Source organism: Balaenoptera ricei, chromosome 21, assembly GCF_028023285.1.
Source record: "Balaenoptera ricei isolate mBalRic1 chromosome 21, mBalRic1.hap2, whole genome shotgun sequence".
In the NCBI taxonomy this organism is placed as follows: Eukaryota; Metazoa; Chordata; class Mammalia; order Artiodactyla; family Balaenopteridae; genus Balaenoptera; species Balaenoptera ricei.
In genome coordinates, this window is record NC_082659.1 from 31,500,975 (window position 1) to 31,518,617 (window position 17,643).

A 17,643-nucleotide genomic window follows, 5' to 3' on the forward strand; every position below is an offset into this window, starting at 1 on the left:
CAGAGACTGGCGCGAGCCGAGGCTATCAGCACGGACCCCAGAGACGGGCGTGAGACGCTGGGGCTGCTGCTGCCGCCTCCAAAAATCCTGTGTGCGAGCACAGGTCATTCTCCACACGGCCCCTCCCGGGAGCCGGTGCAGCCCGCCACTGCCAGGGTCCTGTGATCCAGGGACAACTTCCCCGGGAGAACACACTGCGCACCTCAGGCTGGTGCAACGTCACGCTGGCCTCTGCCGCGCAGGCTCGCCCCGCCTCCTCTGTACCCCTCCCTCCCCGCGGCCTGAGTGAGCCAGAGCCCCCGAAGCAGCTGCTCCTTTAACCCCGTCCTGTCTGGGTGGGGAACAGACGCCCTCAGGCGACCTACACGCCGAGGCGGGTCCAAATCCAAAGCTGATCTCCAGGAGCTGTGAGAACAGAGAAGAGAAGGGGAAATCTCTCCCAGCAGCCTCAGAAGCAGCGGATTAAAGCTCCACAAACAACTTGATGTGCCTGCATCTGTTGAATACCTGAATAGACAATGAATCATCCCAAATTCAGGAGGTGGACTTTGGGAGCAGGATATATTAATTTTTCCCCTTTTCCTTTTTTTGTGAGTGTATATGTATATGCTTCTGGGTGAGATTTTGTCTGTATAGCTTTGCTTTATAATAGCTTTATTTTACTTCACTATATTATAGCCTCTTTCTTTCTTTCTATTTTTTCTCACTTTTACTCTGAGCCGTGTGGACGAAAGGCTCTTGGTGCTCCAGCCAGGCATCAGGGCTGTACCTCTGAGGTGGGAGAGCCAACTTCAGGACACTGGTCCACAAGAGACCTCCCAGCTCCACGTAATACCAAATGACAAAAATCTCTCAGAGATCTCCATCTCAACATCAAGACCCAGCATCACTCAATGACCAGCAAGCTACAGTGCTGAACACCCTATGCCAAACAACTAGCAAGACAGGAACACAGCCCCATCCATTAGCAGAGAGGCTGCCTAAAATCATAATAAGGCCACAGACACCCCAAAATACACCACCAGATGTGGACGTGCCCACCAGAAAGACAAGATCCAGCCTTATCCACCAGAACTCAGGCACTAGTTCCCTCCACCAGGAAGCCTACACAACCCACTGAACCAACCTTAGCCACTAGGGACAGATACCAAAAACAACAGGTACTACGAACCTGCAGCCTGTGAAAAGGAGACCCCAAACACAGTAAGATAAGCAAAATGAGACGACAGAAAAACACACAGCAGATGAAGGAGCAGGGTCAAAACACACCAGACTTAACAAATGAAGAGGAAATAGGTAGTCTGCCTGAAGAAGAATTCAGAATAATGATAGTAAGGATGATCCAAAATCTTGGAAATAGAATAGACAAAATGCAAGAAACATTTAACAAGGACGTAGAAGAATTAAGAGGAACCAAGCAATGATGAAAAACACAATAAATGAAATTAAAAATACTCTAGATGGGATCAATAGCAGAATAACTGAGGCAGAAGAAAGGATAAGTGACCTGGAAGATAAAATGGTGGAAATAACTACTGCAGAGCAGGATAAAGAAAAAAGAATGAAAAGAACTGAGGACAGTCTCAGAGACCTCTGGGACAACATTAAACGCACCAACATTCGAATTATAGGGGTCCCAGAAGAAGAAGAGAAAAAGAAAGGGACTGAGAAAATATTTGAAGAGATTATAGTTGAAAACTTCCCTAATATGGGAAACGAAATAGTTAATCAAGTCCTGGAAGCACAGAGAGTCCCATACAGGATAAACCCAAGGAGAAACACGCCAAGACACATATTAATCAAACTGTCAAAAATTAAATATAAGGAAAACATATTAAAGGCAGCAAGGGAAAAACAACATATAACACACAAGGGAATCCCCATAAGGTTAACAGCTGATCTTTCAGCAGAAACTCTGCAAGCCAGAAGGATATACTGCAAGTGGCAGGATATACTTAAAGTGATGAAGGAGAAAAACCTACAACCAAGATTACTCTACCCAGCAAGGATCTCATTCAGATGTGATGGAGAAATTAAAACCTTTACAGACAAGCAAAAGCTGAGAGAGTTCAGCACCACCAAACCAGCTTTACAACAAATGCTAAAGGAACTTCTCTAGGCAAGAAACACAAGAGAAGGAAAACACCTACAATAACAAACCCAAAACATTTAAGAAAATGGGAATAGGAACATACATATCGATAATTACCTTGAATGTAAATGGATTAAATGCTCCCACCAAAAGACACAGGCTGGCTGAATGGATACAAAAACAAGACCCATATATATGCTGTCTACAAGAGACCCACTTCAGACCTAGAGACACATACAGACTGAAAGTGAGGGGATGGAAAAAGATATTCCATGCAAATGGAAATCAAAAGAAAGCTGGAGTAGCAATTCTCATATCAGACAAAATAGACTTTAAAATAAAGACTATTACAAGAGACAAAGAAGGACACTATATAATGATCAAGGGATCGATCCAAGAGGAAGGTATAACAATTGTAAATATTTATGCACCCAACATAGGAGCACCTCAATACATAAGGCAAATACTAACAGCCATAAAAGGGGAAATCAACAGCAACACAATCATAGTAGGGGACTTTAACACCCCACTTTCACCAATGGACAGATCATCCAAAATGAAAATAAATAAGGAAACACAAGCTTTAAATGATACATTAAACAAGATGGACTTAATTGATATTTATAGGACATTCCACCCAAAAACAACAGAATACACATTTTTCTCAAGTGCTCATGGAACGTTCTCCAGGATAGATCATATCTTGGGTCACAAATCAAGCCTTGGTAAATTTAAGAAAATTGAAATCGTATCAAGTATCTTTTCTGACCACAACGCTATGAGACTAGATATCAATTACAGGAAAAGATCTGTAAAAAAATACAAACACATGGAGGCTACACAATACACTACTTAAAAACGAAGTGATTACTGAAGAAATCAAAGGGGAAATCAAAAAATACCTAGAAACAAATGACAATGGAAATACGACGACCCAAAACCTATGGGACGCAGCAAAAGCAGTGCTAAGAGGGAAGTTTATAGCAATACAAGCCTACCTCAAGAAACAGGAAACATCTCGAATAAACAACCTAACCTTGCACCTAAAGCAATTAGAGAAAGAAGAACAAAAAAACCCCAAAGCCAGCAGAAGGAAAGAAATCATAAAGATTAGGTCAGAAATAAATGAAAAAGAAATGAAGGAAACAATAGCAAAAATCAATGAAACTAAGAGCTGGTTCTTTGAGAAGATAAACAAAATTGATAAACCATTAGCCAGACTCATCAAGAGAAAAAGGGAGAAGACTCAAATCAACAGAATTAGAAATGAAAAAGGAGAAGTAACCACTGACACTGCAGAAATACAAAAGATCATGAGAGAGTACTACAAGCAACTCTATGCCAATAAAATGGACAACCTGGAAGAAATGGACAGATTCTTAGAAATGCACAAACTGCCGAGACTGAACCAGGAAGAAATAGAAAATATGAACAGACCAATCACAAGCACTGAAATTGAAACTGTGATTAAAAACCTTCCAACAAACAAAAGCCCAGGACCAGATGGCTTCACAGGTGAATTCTATCAAACATTTAGAGAAGAGCTAACACCTATCCTTTTCAAACTCTTCCAAAATATTGCAGAGGGAGGAACACTCCCAAACTCATTCTACGAGGCCACCATCACCCTGATACCAAAACCAGACAAAGATGTCACAAAGAAAGAAAACTACAGGCCAATATCACTGATGAACATAGATGCAAAAATCCTCAACAAAATACTAGCAAACAGAATCCAACAGCACATTAAAAGGATCATACACCATGATCAAGTGGGGTTTATCCCAGGAATGCAAGGATTCTTCAACATACGCAAATCAATCAATGTGATACACCATATTAACAAATTGAAGGAGAAAAACCATATGATCATCTCAATAGATGCAGAGAAAGCTTTCGACAAAATTCAACACCCATTTATGATAAAAGCCCTGCAGAAAGTAGGCATAGAGGGAACTTTCCTCAGCATAATAAAGGCCATATATGACAAACCCACAGCCAACATTGTCCTCAATGGTGAAAAACTGAAACCATTTCCACTAAGATCAGGAACAAGACAAGGTTGCCCACTCTCACCACTATTATTCAACATAGTTTTGGAAGTGTTAGCCACAGCAATCAGAGAAGAAAAAGAAATAAAAGGAATCCAAATCGGAAAAGAAGAAGTAAAGCTGTCACTATTTGCAGATGACATGATACTATACATAGAGAATCCTAAAGATGCTACCAGAAAACTCCTAGAGCTAATCAATGAATTTGGTAAAGTAGCAGGATACAAAATTAATGCACAGAAATCTCTTGCATTTCTATACACTAATGACGAAAAATCTGAAAGTGAAATTAAGAAAACACTCCCGTTTACCATTGCAACAAAAAGAATAAAATATCTAGGAATAAACCTACCTAAGGAGACAAAAGACCTGTATGCAGAAAATTATAAGACACTGATGAAAGAAATTAAAGATGATACAAATAGATGGAGAGATATACCATGTTCCTGGATTGGAAGAATCAACATTGTGAAAATGACTCTACTACCCAAAGCAATCTACAGATTCAATGCAATCCCTATCAAACTACCACTGGCATTTTTCACAGAACTAGAACAAAAAATTTCACAATTTGTATGGAAACACAAAAGACCCCGAATAGCCAAAGCAATCTTGAGAAGGAAAAATGGAGCTGGGGGAATCAGGCTCCCTGACTTCAGAGTATATTACAAAGCTTCAGTAATCAAGACAGTTTGGTACTGGCACAAAAACAGAAATATAGATCAATGGAACAGGATAGAAAGCCCAGAGATAAACCCACACACATATGGTCACCTTATCTTTGATAAAGGAGGCAAGCATATACAGTGGAGAAAAGACAGCCTCTTCAATAAGTGGTGCTGGGAAAATTGGACAGGTACATGTAAAAGTATGAAATTAGAACACTCCCTGACACCATGCACAAAAATAAACTCAAAATGGATTAAAGACCTAAGTGTAAGGGCAGACACTATCAAACTCTTAGAGGAAAACATAGGCAGAACACTCTATGACATACATCACAGCAAGATTCTTTTTGACCCAGCTCCCAGAGAAATGGAAATAAGAACACAAATAAACAAATGGGACCTAATGAAACTTAAATGCTTTTGCACAGCAAAGGAAACTATAAACAAGACCAAAAGACAACCATCAGAATGGGAGAAAATATTTGCAAATGAAGCAACTGACAAAGGATTAATCTCCAAGATTTACAAGCAGCTCATGCAGCTCAATAACAAAAAAACGAACAACCCAATCCAAAAATGGGCAGAAGACCTAAATAGACATTTCTCCAAAGAAGATATACAGATGGCCTACAGACACATGAAAGAATGCTCAACATCATTAATCATTAGAGAAATGCAAATCAAAACTACAATAAGATATCATCTCACACCGGTCAGAATGGCCATCATCAAAAAATCTAGAAACAATAAATGCTGGAGAGGGTGTGGAGGAAAGGGAACACTCTTGCACTGTTGGTGGGAATGTAAATTGATACAGCCACTATGGAGAACAGTATGCAGGTTCCTTAAAAAACTACAAATAGAACTACCATATGACCCAGCAATCCCACTACTGGGCATATATCCTGAGAAAACCATAGGTCAAAAAGAGTCATGTACCAAAATGTTCATTGCAGCTCTATTTACAATAGCCAGGACATGGAAGCAACCTAAATGTCCATCGACAGATGAATGGATAAAGAAGATGTGGCACATATATACAATGGAATATTACTCAGCCATAAAAAGAAATGAAATGGAGGTATTTGTAATGAGGTGGATGGAGTTAGAGTCTGTCATACAGAGTGAAGTAAGTCAGAAAGAGAAAAATAAATACAGTATGCTAACACATATATACGGAATCTAAGGAAAAAAAAAAAAAAGGCCATGAAGAACCTAGTGGCAAGACGGGAATAAAGACACAGACCTACTAGAGAATGGACTTGAGGATATGGGGAGGGGGTGGGGTGAGATGTGACAGGGTAAGAGAGTGTCATGGACATATATACACTACCAAATGTAAAATAGGTAACTAGTGGGAAGCAGCCGCATGGCACAGGGAGATCATCTAGGTGCTTTGTGACCACCTAGAGGGGTGGGATGGGGAGGGTGGGAGGGCGGGAGTTGCAAGAGGGAAGAGAAATGGGAACATATTGTATATGTATAACTGATTCACTTTGTTGTGGGGCAGAAGCTAACACACCATTGTAAGGCAATTATACTTCAATAAAGATGTTTAAAAAAAAAAAAAAAGCTTTTGCACAGCAAGGAAACCATTGACAAAATGAAGAAAACCTACTGAATGGGAGAAAATATTTACAAATGATATGACCAACAAGGGATTAATATGCAAAATATATAAACAGCTCATACAACTCAGTATCAAAAACCCAAACTACTCAATTAAAAAATGAACAGAAGACCTAAATAGACATTTTTCCCAGGAAGACATACAGAAGGCAAACAGGCACATAAAAAGATGCTGAAAATTCATAATCATCAGTTGTAACTTGTCCTTTTTCAATTTTAATTTTATTGACTTGAGTCCTCTGCTTTTTTTTCTTGATGAGTCTGGCTAAAGGTTTATCAATTTTGTTTAACTTCTCAAAGAACCAACTTGTAGTTTCATTGATCTTAGCTATTTTTTTCTTTGTCTCTATTTCATTTATTTCTGCTCTGATCTTTATGATTTCTTTCCTTCTACTAACTTTGGGTTTTGTTTTTTCTTCTTTCTCTAATTCCTTTAGGTGTAAGGTTAGATTGTTTATTTGAGATTTTTCTTGTTTCTTGAGGTAGGTTTGTATTGCTATAAACTTCCCTCTTAGAACTGCTTTTGCTGCATCCCATAGGTTTTGGATCATCATGTTTTCATTGTAATTTGTCTCTAGGTATTTTTTGATTTCCTCTTTGATTTCTTCAGTGATCTCTTGGTTATTTAGTAGCATATTGTTTAGCCTCCATGTGTTTGTATTTTTTACAGTTTTTTTTCCTGTAATTGATATCTAGTCTCATAGCATTGTGGTCGGAAACGATGCTTGATATGATTTCAATTTTCTTAAATTTACTGAGGTTTGCTTTGTGACCCAAGGTATGGTCTATCCTGGAGAATGTTCCATGAGCACTTGAGAAGAAAGTGTATTCTGTTGCTTTCAAATGGAATGTCCTATAAATATCAATTAAGTCCCTTTGGTCTATGTGTCATTTAAGGCCTGTGTCTTTATTGGTTTTCTGTCTGGATGATCTGTCCATTGATGAAAGTGGGGTGTTAAAATCCCCCACTATCTTTGTATTATTGTCAATTTCTCCTTTTATGGCTGTTAGCATTTGCCTTATATATTGAGGTGCTCCTATGTTGGCTGCATGTATATTTACAATTGTTATATCTTCTTCTTGGATTTATCCCTTGATCATTATGTACTGTCCCTGCTTTGCCTCTTGTAACATTCTGTATTTTAAAATCTATTTCGTCTGGTATGAATATTGCTACACCAGCTTTCTTTTGATTTCCATTTCCATGGATTATCTTTTTCCATCCCCTCACTTTCAGTCTGTATGTGTCCTTAGATCTGAAGTGGGTCTCTTGTAGACAGCACATATATAGGTCTTGTTTTTATATCTATTCAGCCATTCTAGGTCTTTTGATTGGAGTATTTAATACATTTACATTTAAGGTAATTATTGATATGTATGTGTTTATTGCCATTTTTTAACTATTTTGGATTTTTTTGGGGGGTCTTTTTTCTCCCTTTGTCTTTTGCTCTCATGTTGTGATTTGATGTGTATCTTTAGTGATGTGCTTAGATTGCTTTTTCTTTTTTGTCTGTGTATCTATTGTAGATTTTTGTTGTGTGGTTCCCATGAGGTTTCGATATAGCAGTCTATATGTATACCAGACTGTTTCAAGTTGTTGATCTCTTAGTTTCAAATGCATTTCCAATATCCTGTATTTGTACTCTTCTCTTCTCACAATTGCTTGTTTTGATATCATATTTGTGTGTGGATGAATTCCTACCTTTACTTTATGTTTGCCTTTAATAGTGAGCTTTTCCATTCATAATATTCTCTTTTCTTGTTGTGGCCTTTTCTTTTCTGCCTAGAGAATTTCCTTTAGGATTTTTTGTAATGCTGGTTTGGTGGTGCTGAATTCTCTTAGCTTTTGCTTGTCTGGAAAGCTTTTGATTTTTCCATCAAATCTGAATGAGAGCCTTGTTGGGTAGTGTATTCTTGGTTGTAGGCTTTTCCCTTTCATCATTTAAAATATGCAGAGCCATTCCCTTCTGGCCTGCAGAGTTTCTGCTGAAAAATCAGCTGATAGCCTTATCAGGGTTCCCTTGTGTGTTATTTGTTGATTTTCCCTTGTGGCTTTTAATATTTTTTCTTGTCTTTAATTTTTATTTGTTTCATTAATATGTGTCTCAGTGTGTTAATCCTTGAGTTTCTCTTGTATGGGAGTCTCTGCATTTCCTGGACTTGAGTGACTGTTTCCTTCCTCATGTTAGAGAATTTTGGGCTATAATCTCTTCAAAAATATTCTCAGGCCGTTTCTCTCTCTCTTCTCCTCCTGGGACCCCTTTAATGCAAATGTTGGTGCATTTAATGTTGTGTCAGAGGTCTCTTAGACTGCCCTCATTTCTTTTCATTCTTTTTTCTTTATTCTGTCTTGAAGCAGTGATTTCTACCATTCTGTCTTCCTTATTCGTTTTTCTGCCTCAGTTACTCTGCTATTGATTCCTTCTAGTGTATTTTTCATTTCACTTATTGTATTATTCATGTCAATTATTGTATTGTTCATCTGTTCTTTAAATCTTCTACCTTTTTGTTAAACATCTCTTGTAATTTCTTGGTCTGTCCCTCCATTCTTTTTCTGAGATCCTGGATCATCTTTACTATCATTACTCTGAATTCTTTTTCAGGTAGTTTGTCTATCTCCACTTCATTTAGTTGTTCTTGTGGGGTTTTATCTTGCTCCTTTGTCTGGAACATTTTTCTCTGCTGTCTCCTTTAGTCTAGAAATACACCCACACACCTATGGTCAATTAATCTATGACAAATGAGGCAAGAATATACAATGGAAAAAAGACAGTCTTTTCAATTAGTGGTGTTGGTAAAACTGGACAGCTACATGTAAAAGAATGAAATTAGAACATTCTTTAACATCATACACAAAAATAAACTCAAAATGGATTAAAGTCCTAAATATAAGACCAGATACTATAAAACTCTTAGAGGAAAACATAGGCAGAACACTCTTTGACATAAATCAGAGCAAAATATTTTTTGAGCCCTCTCCTAGAGTAATGGAAATAAAAACAAAAATAAACAAATGGGACCTAATTAAACTTAAATGCTTGTGCACTGCAAAGGAAACCATAAACAAAATGAAAAGACAACCCACAGAATGGGAGAAAATATTTACAAACAAAGCTACCAACGAGGGATTAATCTCCAAAATATACAAACACCTCATGCAGCTGTATGTCAAAAAAGCAAACAACCCAATAAAAAATGGACAGAAGATCTAAATAGACGTTTCTCCAAAGAAAACATACAGATGGCCAAAAAGCACATGAAAAGATGCTCAACATCACTAATTATCAGAGAAATGCAAATCAAAACTACAAAAGGTATCACCTCACACCAGTCAGAATGGCCATCAACAAAAAGTCTACAAACAATAAATTCTGGAGATGGTGTGGAGAAAAGGGAACCCTCCTACACTGTTGGTGGGAACGTAAATTGGTACAACCACTGTGGAGAACAGTATGCAGGTTACTTACAAAACGAAAAGTAGAACTATATGATCCAGCAATCCCATTCCTGGGCATATATCCAGAGAAACCATAATCCGAAAGGATACATGTACCCCAATGTTCATTGCAGCACTGTTTACGATAGCCAAGATTTGGATGCAACCTAAATGTCCATCTAGAGAAAAAGGGATAAAGAAGATGTAGTACATATATAAAATGGACTATTACTCAGCCATAAAAAGGAATGAAACAATGCCATCTGCAGCAACATGGATGGACCTAGAGAATTTCCATATTAAGTGAACTAAGTCAGACAGAGAAAGATAACTATCATATGATATCACACACGTCTAATTTTTAAAATGAAACAAATTCTTATTTACAAAACAGAAACAGACTTACAGGTATCAAAACCAAAGTTATGGTTACCAAAGGGGAAACATGGGGGGGAGGGATAAGTCAGGAGCTTGGGATAAATATACACACACTACTATATATATGATAGAAAACCAGCAAGGATCTGCAGTGTAGCACAGGGAACTCTACTCAATATTCTGGGAAAACCTATACAAGAAGAGAATCTAAGAAAAGAATGAGTATATGTACATGTATAACTGAATCAATTTGCTGTACACCTGAAATTAACACAACATTGTAAATCAACTATACTCCAATAAAATTAAAATTAAAAAATAAATGTAAAAAATTGTTAATGATCAGAGAAATGCAAATCAAAACCACAATGAGATTATCACCTCACACCTATCAAATATTTATCATCAAAAGTCTACAAATAATAAATGCTGGAGAGGGTGTGGAGAAAAGGAAACCATAGTGCACTGTTGGGGAATGTATTTTGCTATAGCCACTGTGGAAAACAGTATGGCGGTTCTTCAAAAAACTAAAAATAGAATTACCATGTGATCCATCAATTCCATACCTAAATATATATCCAAAGAAAATGAAAACATTAATTCAAAAAGATATATGCACCCAATGTTCATAGCAGCATTATTTATAATAGCCAAGATATGGAAGTAACCTAAGTGTCCATCAACAGATGAATGGATAAAGAAGATGTGGTATATATATACAATAGAGTATTACTCAGCCATAAATACAAATGAAATTTTGCCTTTTGTGACAACATGGATGGACCTTGAGGGTATTACGCTTAATGAAATAAGTCAGAAAGAGAAAGACAAATACTATATATTATCACATATATGGAATCTAAAATATGAAATGAGTGAACATAACAAAACAGAAACAGGTATAGAAAACAAACTAGTGGTTACCAGTGGGGATAGGGAAGTGGGGAGGGGAAAGAGAGGCACAAGTGATTAAGAATATATATAAAATAAATAAACTACAAGTATATATTGTACAGCAAAGGGACTATAACCAATATTTTATAATAACTTTAGAGTATAATCTATAAAAATGTTGAATCACTCTGTTGCATACCTGAAACTTTTATAATATCATAAATCAAGTATACCTCAATAAAAAACGTATATAGATCCCGAGCCCTCAATAAGATGGAGCATAACTTCCTACTTTTTAAGTCTGGTATATACATAGTGACTTTTTTCAATAAAGTGCAATATGGAAAGAGGGGAAAAAGAGTAATTTTACAGTGAGAAATCTGGAAACATTACCTCAGCCAGGTAATCAAGGTTAACGTCAACATGCACATATACTTGATATGATGAAAGGGCACTTTACCTGTGCATTTTCCTCCCAAGAACACATAAACCCAATCTAATCACAAGAAAAACATTACACAAATCCAAATTGAGGGACATTCTACAGAATATCAACCAGTTCTACTCCAAAGTGTCAAGGCCATCAAAAACAAGGAAATTTTGAGAAATTGTCAAGAGGAGCTTAAGGACACACATTTAATAAATGTCCTGTGGTATTCTGAGTGGAATCCTGCAAAAGGACACTAGGTAAAAGCCAAGGAAATCTGAATGAAGCATGGAATTCAGTTAAAAATAATGTATCAACATTGCTTCATAGATTATAGCAAATGTACCATACTGTTGTTAGATGTTAATAATAGGGGTGTTGCTTAGGGGTGGGGTGTTCAATATGGGCAACAGGGAAATCTGGGGGGCAATAGCATGGTCTAAAACTGAATGTGGTGATGGTTGTGCAACTCTATAAATTAATCAAAAGCAATGAATTGTACACTTACCATGGGTGAATTTTATGGCAAATGATACCTCAATAAGGCTGTTTTAAAATGCATTGGTTGGTATATTGGCAAAATGAGTATAAGCATAAAAAATAATTTTTAAAACACTTAAAATTTTTAGTTATAATTACCATTTCAGGACCACACATAGTGCCATCTTCTACAAATGTTTGATCTCTGTCTTCAGGTTTTTCAACTGTGGTCAGTGTATCTCTAGGTGTCTTCTCTGTGTTTAGAAATGTTGATGTACACATGTCATCTCGTACATGTGTATAAATCACAGATAAATTTGTGCGTGTTACTAAAGTTTTGTGAGGCCAGGTACAAACTAATTTTCCACATAACATATTGCTAGAAGCATAACGAAGAAGAAAAGTTTCTTATTATTTACAGAAATAATGTAGATTGCTGATATAGCTAAATTTTTTAAGTATTTTACTAACTTAAATCCATATTTCAAAAATTTTCTCTAAGTAAATTTTTTTGAGCACACTGACTCATGTATGATGTGGCTCTTTTTGTTTTGTGCAGAAATATAGCAAGAGAAAAATTAATCATTTTTGCAATCTGACAGCCATGATCTGTTCTATACTAGCTTCTGAAATTTGAGCAAATGATCATTGGTCTTTGATTTTTTTCATTAGTACAATGGGATAAATAAATCTAACTACAAATATTTGATGTATATAAATATATATTTATAATATATAGCATAAATATATAATGAATATAAAGGACCTAACACAATGCCTACCTCATCCCATCAATAAACACAGGTGATGTTTATGGTCATTATTCTAACATTATAGGTACTGAACACATGTTGTTTGTAGGAAATAGGTAATATTGTTCAGCTCAGATCATGAAACAGAGAAAACTTGTTATAAAATGGCATCTTAGCTTGTACATAATATGTTCCAGAATCTTAGCAATATACAACCTACGTTCCAAACAAAATTATAATTTTCTAAATACATACGGGTAATTACAATAGTTTCGGCCACAGTTTCCAAATTTATCTCCTCTTGAATTTATTTCATCAAAACAGGCAAATGGAGCACCTCTAGATGCTAAAAGAAATAAAAACTTAAGTAAGTAAATTACAACACACAATTCCAATCATCATGATAGAAACAATAGACTCAGTCTGGAAATTATAATGTTATCCCTAGGAAGGTTTATAATTACCTCGCATTAAAAAGTTGCTGGGGATAGATCAAGATTAAGTACACAAAGAGCAGCATTACACAATAATAGTGCAGGGCTTTAACACCCCACTTTCATCAAAGGATAGAGTTTTTAATGTGATCAAAGATAAATTATCAGCGCTCTCTCTCTCTCTTTCTCTCTCTCTCTCTCTATATATATATATATACACATATATACATATGTAAACATGACATACATATGTTTTATGTGAGCCTCGTGGTAACCACAAAGCAAACACTTAAAGTAGATACAGAAAAGATAAACAGAAGGGAATGAAAGTATACCACCATAGAAAATAATTAATTTACAAAAGAAGGTAAAAAGAAAAGAATAAAAGAAAAATAGAGTTACAAAACACAAAACACCCAGAAAACAACAAATAAGATGGCACTAGTTGACTGTTAAGTACCGGTAATTCTTTAAACATTAATGAACTGAATTCTCCAGTCAAAAGGCATACGGTGGCTGGACAGAAAAAAAAAAAGACCCTATTATGCGGCCTACAAGAGACTCAGTAGAGTTTTAAGGATACACAGAATGTCAAAAGTAAGACATGGTAAAATATATTCCATGCAAGTGGAAGCCAAAAGAGAGTAAAGGTAGCTATATTTACATCAGACAAAATAGACTTCAGGCAAAAATAGAAACAAGAGACCAAGATGGTCATTATGTAATGATAAAGAGGTCAATTCATCAAGAAGATATAACAATCATAAATATATATGCACTCAACAATGGAGCACCTAACTATATTAAGCAAATACTAACAGATATGAAGGGAGAAATGGACAAAAATACAATAATAGTAGGGGAACTCAACACACCACTTTCAACAATGGATAGTTCATTCAGACAGAAAATCAACAAATAAACGTTGGACATGAACCATACATTAAACCAAAGGGATCTGACAAACATATTCAGAATATTCCATCCAACAGCAGCAGAATTCACATTCTTCTCAAGCACACATGGTACATTCTCCAGTATAGAGTAGTGTTAGGTCACAAAACAAGGCTTAGCAAATTTAAGAAGACTGACATCATAGTAATTATATTTTCTGACCCACAAAGGTATAAAACTAGAAATCAATAACAGAAGTAAAGCTGGAAAATTAACAAATATGTGGATATTAAACAATATGCCCCTGCACAACCAGTGGGTCAAAGAAGAAATCAAACAAGAAATCAAGAAATATCTTAAAACAAACAAAAATATAACATATGAAAATCTCTGGGATGCTACAAAAGCAGTTCTAAGAAGAAAGCTTACAACAACAAATGGTACATTAAGAAAAAATAAAGATCTCAAATAAAGAACCTCACTTTACTTAACAAGCAACTAGAAAAATAACAAACTAAGGCGAATGTTAGCAGAAGGAAGGAAATAACAAACATCAGAGCAGAAATAAATGAAATAGAGACCAGAAAATAATAGAAACAAAGAAATGAAGAGCTAGTTTTTTGAAAAGAAAGAGATTTGATAAAACTTTAGCTAGACTAAGTCAGAAAAAAGAGAGGGCTCAAATAAATAAGAGAATTTAAAGAGAAAATATTACAACTGGTACCACAGAGTACAAAGGATCCTGAGAGACTACTATCAACAATTATAAACCAACAAACTGGACAATCTAGAAAAAATGGATAAAATCATCAAATACATACAAACTACCAAGACTGAAACACGAAGAAATAGAAAATCTGAACAGACTAATTACAAATAAGGAGATTCAAAAAACTTCCAACACAGAAAAGCCCAGGACCAGATGGTTTCACAGGTGAATATCAAACACTTAAAGAAGAATGAATGTCCATCCTTCTCAAACTCCTCCAAAAGATTGAAGGAAGGAAACACCTGCAAACTCAATTTATGGGGCCAGCATTATCCTGCTACCAAAACCAAAGCGTAAGGATACTACAAGAAAATTACAGACCAATAACCCAATAACCCCAATAAATACAGATGCTAAATTTCTCAGAAATATTAGCAAACCAAATTCAACATCACATTAAAATAATAATTCACCATGATCAAGTGGGATTTATCTCTGGGATGCAAGGTTGGTTCAACGAATGGAAATCAATAAATGTGATATGCCACATTAACAGAACGAAAGATAAAATTATATGATCATCTCAATAAATAAAAGGGATTTGACATAATACAACATCCTCTTATGATAAAAACTCTCAACAAATTGGGACTGGAAGGAACATACTGCAACACAACAAAGGCCATATATGACAAACTCACAGCCAATGTCATACTCAGTGGTGAAAGGTTGAAAACTTTTCTTCCATGATCAGGAAAAAGACAACGGGGCCCATTCTCACCAGCCCTACTCAATATAGCACTGGAAGTCATAGCTAGAGCAATTCGGAAAGACAAAAAAAAAAAAGCATCCAAATCAGAAAGGAAGAAATAAAATTGCCCTTGTTTGCAGATGATATGATCGTATATACAGAAAATCCTAAGACTCTACAAAAAATTCTTAGAATAAACAAATTTGTTTAAGTTACAGGATACAAAATTAACATATATGAGACAGTTGCATTTCTGCCCACTAATAACTAAACATTTGAAAAAGAAAAAGAAACAAAGAAACCAACCCAATTTACAAAAGGATTTGAAAGAATAAAATACTTAGGAATAAATTTAACCAAGGAGGTGAAATATCTGTCCACTGAAAACAAGGCTTTGATGAAAGAAATTGAAGAAGACACAAACACATGGGAATATACCCCATTATCATGTATTGGAAGAATTAATATTATTTAAACGTCTGTATTACGCAAAGCTGTCTATAGATTCAATGCAATCCCTATCAAAATTCCAATGGCATTTTTCAACAGAAATAGAAAAAACGATCCTATCATTTTTGTGGAGCCATAAAAGACCCCATATAGCCAAAGCAATCCTGAGAAAGAAAAAAAAGAAGCCAGGGGCTTCACACTTCTTGATTTCAAATTACACTAAAAGTTATAGTAATCAAAACAATATGGTATTGCCACAAAAATAGACACATAGAACAATGGAACATAGTTGAGAGCCCATAAATAATCCCCTACACACAGTCCACTAATATTTGACAAGGGAGCCAAGAAACTCAATAGGGAAAGGAGAGTCTACTCAATGCTGTTGGGAAAACTGCATAACCACATGCAGAAGAATGCAATTGGACCTCTATCTTACACCACTCAGAAAAATGAACTTGAACTGGATTAAAGACTCAAACATAAGACATGAAACAGTAAAACTCCTAGAAGGAAACAGGGAAAGAGCTCCTTGACATTTATCTTGGCAGCAGCAATTTCCTGAATGTGACACCAAAAGCAGAAGCAACAAAAGCAAAAATAAGTGAGACTACATCAAACTAAAAAGCTACTGCATAGCAAAAGAAACAAGTAATAAAATAAAAAGAAACCTACAGAAGGGGAGAATATTTGAAAATCATATATGTGATAAGGCATTCATATCCAAAGCATATAGAGAACTCTTACAACTCCATAACAACAACAACAAAGATTCGAAAATGCACAAAGGATTTGAACAGACATTTTCCATAGAAGACATGCAAATGACCAATAAGTACATGAAAAGGTGCTCAACATTATGAATGACCAGGAAAATTAAAATCAATATCACAGTGAGACATCACATCACACCTTTTACTTTTGCTATTATCAAAAAGATAAAAGATAACAAGTGTTGACAAGGATGTTGAGAAAAGGGAAAACTTGTACACTGTTAGGGGGAATTTGAATTAGTGCAGCCACTATGGAAAACAGTATGGAGATTCCTCAAAATCTTAAAAATAGAACTACCACATGATGCAGCAAACCCACTTCTGGGTACACATCAAAAGAAATTGAAATAAGGATCTCAAAGAGATATCTGCACTTCCATGTTCATTGCAGCTTTATTCACAATATCCAAAATATATAAACAATTTAAGTCTTCAGCAATGGATGACTGTAAATAAAATATATATGTATAACGGAATATTATTCAGCCATGAAAAGTAGGAATTCCTGCCATTTGAGACAACCTGGATGAATCTTGATGGCATTATAAGTGAAATAAATCAGATCAAGAAAGGCAAATATTGTATGATATCACTTATATGTGGAATCCAAAAAGCCAGATTCAGAGAAAGAGAGTAATGTGGTGGTTATCATGGGCTCCAAGTAGTGGAAATAGGGAGATATTGGTTGAAGGGTACAAACTTCCAGTTATAATATTAGCAAGTTCTGTGAACCTAATGTACAGCATGGTGATTACAGCTAAGAATACTGTGTCATATACTTGAAAGCTGCAAAGAGAGTAAATCTTTAAAGTTTTCACCACAAAA

General features: G+C 35.8%; 1 protein-coding gene across 1 annotated transcript in view; it reads right to left on the minus strand.

Moving 5' to 3' along the window:
- Positions 1 to 17,643, minus strand: part of LOC132356533 (disintegrin and metalloproteinase domain-containing protein 5-like) — a 152,673-nt gene that overhangs the window by 39,548 nt on the left and 95,482 nt on the right. The window contains exons 15-16 of the mRNA XM_059909383.1: positions 13,063 to 13,153; positions 12,215 to 12,434 (exon numbers count right to left, since the gene is read on the minus strand). Coding sequence (XP_059765366.1) covers positions 12,215 to 12,434; positions 13,063 to 13,153 — 311 coding nt within the window. The remainder of the gene's footprint in view (positions 1 to 12,214; positions 12,435 to 13,062; positions 13,154 to 17,643) is intronic.